We start from the raw sequence: 10,777 nt of genomic DNA on the forward strand, positions 1-10,777 counted from the left end.
CTATCTATCTTCTCATTCGCTTTCACACAACAATGCGTATGAAACCAAAGAAATCAGACAACCCCGACTGAGTGGCATGTGGCAATGCATGACGTTGAACGTGTCAGGAGAAAATGGACTGGTCGATTTTTGCGTTTGAAAACTTACAGTTGTTTCTATCCTCGATTACGGCAACTGGACCAGAAAATCATGGTTCGAAGGAGACCGAAATGCAAATTTCAAAATAATACAAGAAAAGTCAATTGGATGGAAAATGACCGCGATAATTTGATTGGTGACTTCCGGAGCCCATTAGGTGACGTTTATTTCTCTTTTCAAGATAAAAAAAAAAATCATTCGCACAATCCCCAATGGCATCGATCTTTCTTGACAACGATTTACAATGAGCATAATATTTTTAAACCGGAAAAACAATTAAATTTGTGCCAAGATTTCAATGATCTTGCGACAAATTTGGAACAGCATTTACCAAGGTGCATGTGTTGCACCTTAGATGCTAGTCGAAATTCAAACCATTCCGTAAGCTTTGCAGTCAAGATCCAGACCACGTTACTTTAACTTTCTTTTTACGAAAACGATGTCGACGAAAATGTCATTTCCTGAAAATATAACTGACTTTGCACTGTCGTAAGTTTATTCCATCTCGTTTTGAAGTTGTACACATATGCACATGATGCAGGAAAAGTATCCTAAACATAAATTGGGCACAAGAGATTTCAAAGTAAAAGTAGAAGATGAAATGCTCACGTTGGTTGTCTAAGTTCAAAACCTCAAAATTGGTGATTCAGTCAAGCAGCATGAATTATTTTTTCTGTTAAACTAATGATAGTAACGGTTTTGTAGCGTTGCCGTCGCCGTAGCCGTGCCGTCGTTTCCGTTCAACGTAACTCACTTTTTGTTAGCACGACGCCAAACACATTTTTGAAAACTTTGCAGGCCATCACTGGCAAAAAATTGGAGGAGTCAAGTGCTGACATATGTGTTGAAGTAAACCACAGTATCTGAAGTAATCTACGTCTAGCACGCGGCAAACATCTCCTGATTTACGAGCAATTTTTGCTCTCGAGACCTCTGTCATACATTGTAGTATATACCATTTGCTCCAAAAAAAAAGGGATGTTGAAGTGCCTGGAATGAATGAAAAGTAACCTGTGTAAATAGTTACAAAGTGCTATTTTGATTTCCACTAACTCAAGGAAAAGTCAGGTTCAACATCTGTTTTATGAAGACCAGTGTTAAAAGGGGTTGCCGGTTACGGCAGTGCATGCCATTTTTTGCTTTTGCCAATTCAGTACTTGCTCAAGTGCTCCTACCTGCTATGCAACTTAACGTAACCCGAGAGACTTACTTTTAAACAACACAAATGAAAGCTTCCCTTTGTCGGCATGTTTGTTGGCAGCCTACATAATAACTTATTTCAGTTACTCAAACATCAGAGATAAACTTTGAAAACTGTTAAGCTGAAAAGTTTTATTACACCCAATCATATGACAATACTTGAAAATCTTCTTCAAATTTACCCATCCCTGCCTTCTTTTGTATTTGCTGCTTGATTCAACCTTTCCTGCGATATTTTAAGTAGGCTTTTGTACGTTTCGCATGATTTGGTTGCCAGTTCTCAGACATTGAATTTCGCCAAGTTTCGCAACACAGTTCCTTTAAGCATATTAAAACCGCTAGAACTGGATACCAACAAAACGTTTTGCACTTGACCTCGATTTGAAAACGAGGTTACAGTGACCTTAACAAAGCGCAATGGGTTACTTTTGATTGAAGTTCAAACGGAAGATAAAATTGATCCTCAAACTGTAACTGGAAAATTGAAGCAATTGTCTCAAACGGGATTCGAACTCATGACCTCTGCGATGCCGTTGAAATGCTCTACCTACTGAACTATTCTTTGATTGCACTCACGTGATGAGACGGCCATGTTGGTGCCAAAACAACAGAAAAATGTAGCTCAAATTTTGCATAATAATATAGTCAAATTCCCAAAAGACTTTTTCACTATTGTTCTTTCTACCAACATGGCCGCCGTGACGTCAGGTTCAATCAAAGAATGAAGCCACTCAGTCAGGAGAGGGTTAATTTGTTGGGCTCGGGTTTTCCCGTGAAAGGACCGATGAATGAAAGAAAATGTATATTTGAAGTGCAGGTTATAGACGGAAGATAGAAGGGATCCTCGATCTTTATTTCTAGTCTCCCGTGCGGCTTCATAGGTCAGTTGGTAGAGCATTGCAAGGGCATCACAGAGGTCATAGGTTCGAATCCAGTTGAAGCCGCTTGAATTTTTCAGCTGTCAAAAGAGACAATTGCTTTAATTTTCCACTTACAGTTTGAGGATCAATTTTATCGTCCGTTTGAACTTCAATTAAAAGTAACCCATTGACCTTTGTTAAGGTCACTGTAACCTCGTTTTCAAATCGAGGTCAAGTGCAAAACGTTTTGTTGGTGTTTAAATATGCTTGAAGAACTTGGCGAAATTCACTTCTTCATCTTTCGTCTATAACCCGCAATTCAAATATACATTTCTTTCATTCATCAGTCCTTCCAGGGCAACACATGAGCCCAACAAACTGACTTGCTCCCACCTGAGTTCGAATCCAGTTTAATCCACATAAATTTGTCAGGTGTCTATTAGAGACATTGTTCAGTTAAGCGCGAGGACTGATCACTTCTGTCTTTCTTCTATATTAACCCTCACTTCAAATATAGAAATATAGATAGATACATAGCTAGATAGTTTATTCTCCATTATATCAATGCAACTTATACACAGAATGGTCTAATTCTGGTTTTAGCTAAAACCGTGGCCCCAAAACATTGTTTCTCAAGTTGACAGCTGCGCCTGTTCAGTCCTTTTCGAAAATCCGGTCAAACCTTCGTGTTGGTGGCCTTCATTTTTGCCATCGGATATGGCTTAAGTACGTGCGTTTAATGTATTCAGTTGTAAAACTCCCTGAAAGAGTCTACGTTGGCTGGACGAAACGCGGTGGAGAGTAAGCAAGTTCTACAGATACAGTTCGTAGAGTGCTGCTCACTAGTTTAGTTTTTTAAATCGCGCGCTGATTGGCTACTCAAACTCCGGATATCCTTTGCTATTCACCTCCGAGCAATTCGCGCGGAATTTCCGCCCGAAACTGTTGTAATCTTTGCAGGAATAAATTAGTTTAAATTATTTTTTAGTGCTATATTATCTCACTGTTTTAGTATACACTAAAACAACTACTTACCTTAGTGTCGGTGGCTTCGCGGCTAGAACACCGCTAGAACATTTCCTAAGATTCTATTGACCTCTTTGTGGCTTGTACGTTTTGTTTTCCCATTTCAGACCACGTGATGTTCTCAAGGGAATTCTCCGACTTTTTAAAGAAATGTTCTCTAGAGTAACATCACGTGGTGTGAAATGGGAAAACAAAACATACAAGCTAGAGGTCAATTGGGCAGGGGTCCTTACAACTAACGACTTCAAGTTATTGCCTTTAAATCTCAATGATAAAAAGCCCTATGGGTAGTAGTTAAGAGGTGGAAGGTATAAATAATGAAGTGATGATAACTCTGCAGACTTTGCTATAAAGAAAATATCTTCGTCCCTTCGATTTCTTGATAGTTTGTCAATTAATAAATAAATAATAAATAAATAAATACCAACTTTATTCATTCAATACAATGAAAGGGAGAGATACCAGAGATTATTAAATTCTCAACCTCGGATAATGCATTTCGCGTGCTCAGATTGGTTCACTCAATCTCGGTTATCAGCTCATATACCTTGGTTTGACCTTATATGGTAAATGATTGCGTTAAGCGTTGCTAAACTAAAAATGTTTTCGTCGGAATGCCAAATTTCTCTTTGAATAAAGACAAAAAGGAGAAAAAAAACTTTTTTTGTGGAAAGTTTGGATCAATTCCGACGTTTAGAAGTACGCGAAAAGGCAAGAAATGTTTTTGTGATGAGCCTGCGTCTGTCTGACAACAAAGTATTACACAACATCGCATCAGTTCTCATCAAGTTTTTTTCGATTTCGCACGGATTTGCTCCCTTTTTCCGCTCGTATTTCGTACTTCCAAATTTTTGGAGTTGAAGGAATTTAATAAAACAATTATTCCATTCGCGCTTGTTGGATATGAGACTGGTTATAGCCAACTCGGCGCTACGCGCCTCGTTGGCTATTTACCATTTAATATCCAGCGCGCGCTTATGGAATAATTGTTAATTATCCCTATACGAGGCTATCCGCCCGGATGTTATTGATCTAGAATCGATTTTGATGAGGGAGGAAAACCGGAGTACCCGGAGAAAAACCCTCGGAGTCAGATTGAGTTCGAATGAAACTCAGCCCACATACGATCCGAGGCCACAGTTGAACCTGGGTCACAGAGGTGGGAGGTGCGGTTGATAACCACTAAGCTATTAGAAAACTAATACGTAAAAGAGTAACCTCAAGGGGCCCTTGGAGTTCACTGCGGTGGTTTTCAATCGATAGTTCTAGATTACGCATGCAAGTAGTATTCAGTTATCTAGTTACTTAATAATTTATATTTAATGTATCTTTTCTCCATTGTTTCCCACCCATTAGGCCAAGGTGTTAGTTCTACTATTTGTATTAGTTTTAAGTAGCTGATCCACATCCGTTGTATAGTCGCCCATTTTTGCCGGCCTGCTTGACTAAATAAAGATTTTTTTTCCAGCTTCTCAGCGATCCGGAATCCTAAATCCTGGAATCTGATTGGCTAATCACGCGAGCTTCAGCGGTCCGGTTTTTCCCATAGGGACCCTGAGTATGGACCGCTCCGAAATTTCCATTTGTAGCAACTGTTCAAGCTTTTCGTAACAGCGCAGAAGTGTCGTAAACAACGTAAAATGTAAATATTTTAGACAGAGTTGTGTGCTGCTTTGATTTGAAGCTCATTACTCAACTTTATTTTATTTCATCAACATCAGTTATGGACATTTTATGCCGTTTCACAGCAATTTTGGGCTATACCCGAGAACTCTGGCACAGTTCACTTGCACATTCCCATAATGCAAAACGTTTCTGGCACAGTTCACTTGCACATTCCCATAATGCAAAACGTTTATTTTTTTTTTTTTGGGGGGGGGGGGGGGGGGTTTGGGGGTCTTGACTTAAAAACAATGGACATCCAGTTCACTGAAGCATGATACAGTCAAGAGTGCATAACGTGTCTTGTTTTTATGTAAAGATCACCCAAAAATTATTGCATCATGGGATTGTGAAAGTAGTGAGCCGGCAAATAACATATAAGTATGTACGCAAATAGACCAAATCGGCTAACTAAATGTTGTCCTCAATTCAAAAAAGCCTTTGGGAATAAAACGTTTTGTTCCAGGTATTTCCATATCATTTTAAATGGTACATTATAATGCAAATACAGTACACAAAGAATCTTAAGCCCTGGATATTTCAACTTGGTACAACATTGAGGAAGCTGATTTGGCAAAATTGATAGCCTCGATTGACGCAGGTGATGGGAACTTACCCTGACAAAGAGGTTAGGGCGCTCGCCTTGTGATTCGGAAATCCCGGGTCCAAAAATGGTAGCAACCGCTGCAAACGCCTCCGGCCAGTTGCGATTCTTAACAGTTGTTGTTGTCCTGTTCTGTCGTTTCATTGACTGAGTTTCGTTGGCCATGAAATGCCCCTTCGGGGAGTGGTCAGTTGAGTATGTACTGTGTTGAACTCAATTTTACGATACAGGGGTAGCGTTTCCTTAACTTGTAAGAGTCAATAGCATTTTCCCTAGAGCATTTTTGGACGCACAATTTTTGTCTTGAGATGCACTGGTTGAAACTATCCACCTAATTCGTTCCCAGTCCATTGTGAAAATGGAGGAGCAGTTTTGGCCCAACAAATTGCACACAAGTTTAAAGTCATTACAAAGGCAACTAAAAATTAGTTGTTAATTTTAATTTCAGGTGCGCGATCAGCCTCCAATCTGTACACATGAATTTGGTGACAATACAAAAGTCACCAAAGTTTAACCCAATACTTACTGTAAGACATTGCTACTCAAGATAATTTTACATTGAATTGTTGCTTACAGATCCTCCATGCTAAATAGCAAAAAGCATAAAGAGTAGACAATACATGTACACACAAAAAAATATTGCCCCTCATTAACAGAAAGAAAATTGATTACTTTGCACCTGTCCAACATTTTGCTTGCTATATTTCATTTTGCCAAGAAGAACTCCTGCCTTGGTAAAATCAAAGCTTCAGCTAAGGTGGAAAACGTAACCTTTCAGACACACTGTTATACTAGTGTGACAGGTGCCATTTCCGAAACCCGGGTTGCCATAAGAACTGACATGTAACATTACAATAATAATTATTAACTTATTACAAAATCTTCTGAACTTGTTGATTCATACACCTTTTCAAAAACTATGCCACAGTTAAAGAGGAATAAAAATTTCTTTTCTGGTAAAGAAGGGCACTGGCAAACTAAGGAAACTTTCAATAATGTACTAATGTACTATGAACTTTAAAGTCCAGCCAGTGATTGAAAAAAGAATAATTATTATTTTAATGCAGTTTAATTGACTATGACAACAAAAAATGTGATTATAAAAAGAAATCAACTACAGGCAAGGGTATCAAAATTCAATATGACAAGATGCAAGGAGTCACATTTGGCTTCATGAAGTCAAACTGCATCCCTTTCCAAAGAGATATGCTGCCATTACTACCATATTTATTTTTATTATTCGTTCAAAATATTTCTCAGTATAATTTCCACTGGCCTAGACTCCACAAGATTCTATTAAGCAAAGAACCAGAACATTACCATTTTGTCTAATGACAGCAGTGTCATTCATCATATTGATAAGTAACACTACTATATGCCATATATTGCGGCCGTAATTGTTTGCAATAGCTTAGTAGGTGACAAAGCTCACTTAAGAGACATCTGTGAATATCTTGAATGAATAAAAACACAATATTAAGTATAACAATGATCTGATCTGCTGACCAAGGTTGCTCCTTCTGCTCCACTCGAAAACCATACTTTTTTTTGTCAAAAAGACTGTGGTGACAGCTTCTCAATAATTCTTTCAAAGTAAGCATAAGATCAACCAAAAATGTTGCCTCTCCAACAGGGACAGGCACCCAGCAAAGCCTTAAGTCCCTTAAAGCAGCGAAGCAACAAGGCTGGTGATGAAGCCATATTTATTTTTTTAAAGCAGATATTCAGATGACATTACCAACGTTGTCTGGTGTAGGTCATCAGAAAAACTTGTGATTGGCCACAGTAAAAACGTCCTTCTCACAACTAATATTATTGATACAGCTACATGGAATCACTTCTTTATGGATACAGCCCCATGTATGAGATAGCGCTTCAGAACAGCATATCATTGGCATGAAAGGGCCCTGAATTTGCAACAATTTCTATCAGAATTTAACCTTTCAGTGACTGGATCAGATTAAAAATACTTGATTGCCAAACGAAAACTACCACTACAAACATATAAAACTTGAAAGGGACCTTTTTCATGCACAACTGAGACAAGTAGTCTGTTCCAAAACATAGCACTTTCCTCTAGCACAAAAAAAAAACAATATTGTTTCAATTCTCTTACAGACTGATGATTTTACCATTAATATACTAGTTCTGGTAGCAGTACACTGAACGTTTACAGTTCCAAATTCTAAGTATTTGGCAGTTTAACACTGGTAATTAAACATTACAACATTGAACTTTTGGCCTTCGTTGATCGTTGTCCACCGTAGGAGGCAAAGGAATTGTTTCCACATTGTTGCTTAGTTGGTTTCCACCAGAATTAGGGGAGTCAGTAATTTGTTTTTGTGATACGATGTGGTAGATTTCTGCAAGGAAAAAAAGTTAGACAAATCAATGAAAAAGATGAAATGAAAATGCAGACACTTTAAGCCATGTCCACTATGTTCCAAGCTGTTAGCATTGCAGTACAATAGTTTGTCACAATTGTGTGCATGATTATTTACACAATCTTTTATTAACAGGAAGAAACAGATGAATCTTAATTAATGTCTTCCAATCTTGGAAAAAAATACCTATAAGAAAAAGAGGTGAATAACTCTTTCTGTAATTCTGGTTGAAACTCAACGACATGTAAAAGAAATTTACTTCCACATTTGAATGACTTTGCTCTAATTGTTTGGATAAACCCTCTGTGTACTAGAAACAAATGTTAAACTGACATGGAGCAGGAAATGAATATTGCCTCTGAAAGGATTGTTAAGGAATAATATTTGCTAAAGAGCGAGGTTGACAAGGTACTTTAGTTAGTGACTGTAAACAGGGTATCAGAAACATTACAACCTAAAAGTAAAAAAAAAAAAAAAAAAAAACAGCATCACAATATCATTATTGCTATATAAAAAAAAGCATTTATTATTTGCTTCAGGGACAAAGCCCCACCCAGTTGAAAACAATCCGAAGACTCCTTTTTCAATAACTTCTACTATAGTTATGGCAGGGGTGGGTGCCACTATACCAATCCAAATATGGATTAGCAGTGCTAATCAAAGACAAGTTGATGGTCTAGACACTTCAACCTTTATTTCATAACAAATTTCCATTAGAAGGTATGTGAAAGATTGAAGGTAAATTAATGAATAATCGAGAATCAAGTCACCATCACCCCTTGCGAGAGAAACAAATCAGCTTATATTCCAATCAACAGTATGGAAGTAACAAATGATGCCTGGTTGATCTATTGCCCAAGCAATACATCTGTGTCACCAGTGTCCTAGGTCCCATTTTAATTAAAACCATGTATACTTTTTGAGGCCAGTTACACAGCCTGTAAAATGACACTGGCAAACGATGTAGCAATGACAAAAAGCTATGACACCTTCTTAAACCAACCTGTTAAAATGTTATGGAAGGCCACCTCCACATTTGTGGAATCAAGAGCTGATGTCTCAATAAACGAAAGACCATTCTTCTCTAAAACCATGAAAAAAGAAAATCATAATTTTGACAACAGATATGAAAAAAATGGTAATTACTTTTTCAAGACAGTTCGTATCAATAAATTAAATTGGACATGCACGACATCCGTACCTGCAAAAGCCTTTGCCTCGTCTGTAGGAACAGCTCTGAGATGCCGCAGATCACTCTTGTTGCCCACAAGCATTATAACTATGTTACTATCAGCATGATCTCGTAGTTCTTTAAGCCATCTTTCCACATTTTCATATGTCAAATGCTTTGCAATATCATAGACCAAAAGAGCCCCGACAGCTCCTCTGTAATAGCTAGCAAAAATAAATAAAATAACAGTGGTTGGTATGAAGACCAATTTTGACATGGCCAGAAAAGCAATAGTTGTCATTGATCTAAAACAGTACACAATTAAGAACATTTAGCATCTCAAAGTCCAACATCAAGAAAGAACCTCTTTGAATACACAAAATTTGTCCTACAAAAGCAAACTTGAGACATGATACAAATGATACACATTTCACAATGAATGGACTTTATATTGCTAGTGATTGTAAACCAAAAGCACCTTTACAATGTTTCCTAACATGACAAGCATTGGAGTGATTTACCACTACTGTTGAGAAATTATCAGCCAACAAGCACAGAGGTATCATTTTGTAAGAAGCATGACTCCAGCTTATTTATGATTCAGAACACTTTTGAAGCATGTGAGGGCATAAATGTATATGGCAACCTTAAATGTTTCATGTTACTTCTCTGAGTAATTTACATTTATATCAGCTTTCAACATAATGTAGCAAATAATTCGGTTAAAGCCGACTAGCATACTAAAACTTGCTGATCAAAGCAACAACAAATTAGCAATTAATTACACAGAGAGAAAACTTACGCGCTTGTAATAGCTCTGTATCTTTCTTGCCCGGCTGAGAAAATGAAAAAAGGGAAAGTTCATGATGTAGGAACAATATTTGTACTTGTGCTGTGGAGCCGTTGATATAACATTCAAGGAGATTTAGTTTCCTGCATTTTAGGAATTTACAGTAAGAAACACAAATTACGTACATTTACACATCACAGTTTGTGATGTCCACCAAACGACTGCGAAAAACAGTGGCCAATCAAGACTTTCTGTCCCTGGTTTCCGGGGAGGAAAGATGTGCATCACTCCCCCCTCAACGGCTGGAAAACTTACCCATAGATCTCAAACGATTGTGCGATTCACCGAGTCAAACAAGCAGCTCGTAAACAAAATTTATACAGCTCATTAACTACCTACCCGTGTCCCAGATTTGTGCTTTGATAGTCTTTCCATCGACTTGTATGCTTCTCGTAGCAAATTCTACTCCAATGGTCGACTTTGACTCCAAATTGAACTCGTTCCTTGTGAATCTTGAGAGGAGATTTGACTTGCCAACACCGGAGTCGCCAATCAGAACAACTGTAAAAATGTTCAATAACATTTTCAAATGGAATTCCAGTGGATGAAATACCACTTAAGAGGAAAGGACAGGATAATTAACGACACGAATACCTTTAAAAAGATAGTCATATTCATCATCTTTCGTTCCCATAGCGGTATCGAAAAATAAACGGCCTTGCAAATCTTACGCCTCCAAATCACACCCTATTCTGACAAACAAAATTCAAGGACCCGGGATTCTTTACTAAAATTGTAAAGAAGGTTTTCTCGATTTTCTATGATCAAAAAAACCAAAATAAAGGTCAGAAGATGACTGAGATTTTAAAGGATTGTAGTTTATACTTGTCGGGCGGAAGCTTCACAAAATGGCCGCCCTTCGGGACTGGGCCTGGATGATTC

The 10,777-nt window shown here is 37.8% G+C and overlaps 1 protein-coding gene across 1 annotated transcript; it reads right to left on the minus strand.

Annotated features, from left to right (window-relative positions):
• Positions 1-5,909: 5,909 nt before the first annotated feature.
• Positions 5,910-10,777, minus strand: LOC138008156 (ras-related protein Rab-11A-like). The gene is made up of 6 exons (XM_068855383.1): positions 10,490-10,777; positions 10,235-10,396; positions 9,848-9,881; positions 9,076-9,269; positions 8,878-8,958; positions 5,910-7,853 (listed from the first exon to the last, which is right to left on the minus strand). Exons 1-6 carry the CDS (start codon positions 10,527-10,529, stop codon positions 7,705-7,707), a joined length of 660 nt encoding a protein of 219 aa, XP_068711484.1. The 5' UTR covers positions 10,530-10,777; the 3' UTR covers positions 5,910-7,704.

This window comes from Montipora foliosa, chromosome 6, assembly GCF_036669935.1.
Source record: "Montipora foliosa isolate CH-2021 chromosome 6, ASM3666993v2, whole genome shotgun sequence".
NCBI classification, from domain to species: domain Eukaryota; kingdom Metazoa; phylum Cnidaria; class Anthozoa; order Scleractinia; family Acroporidae; genus Montipora; species Montipora foliosa.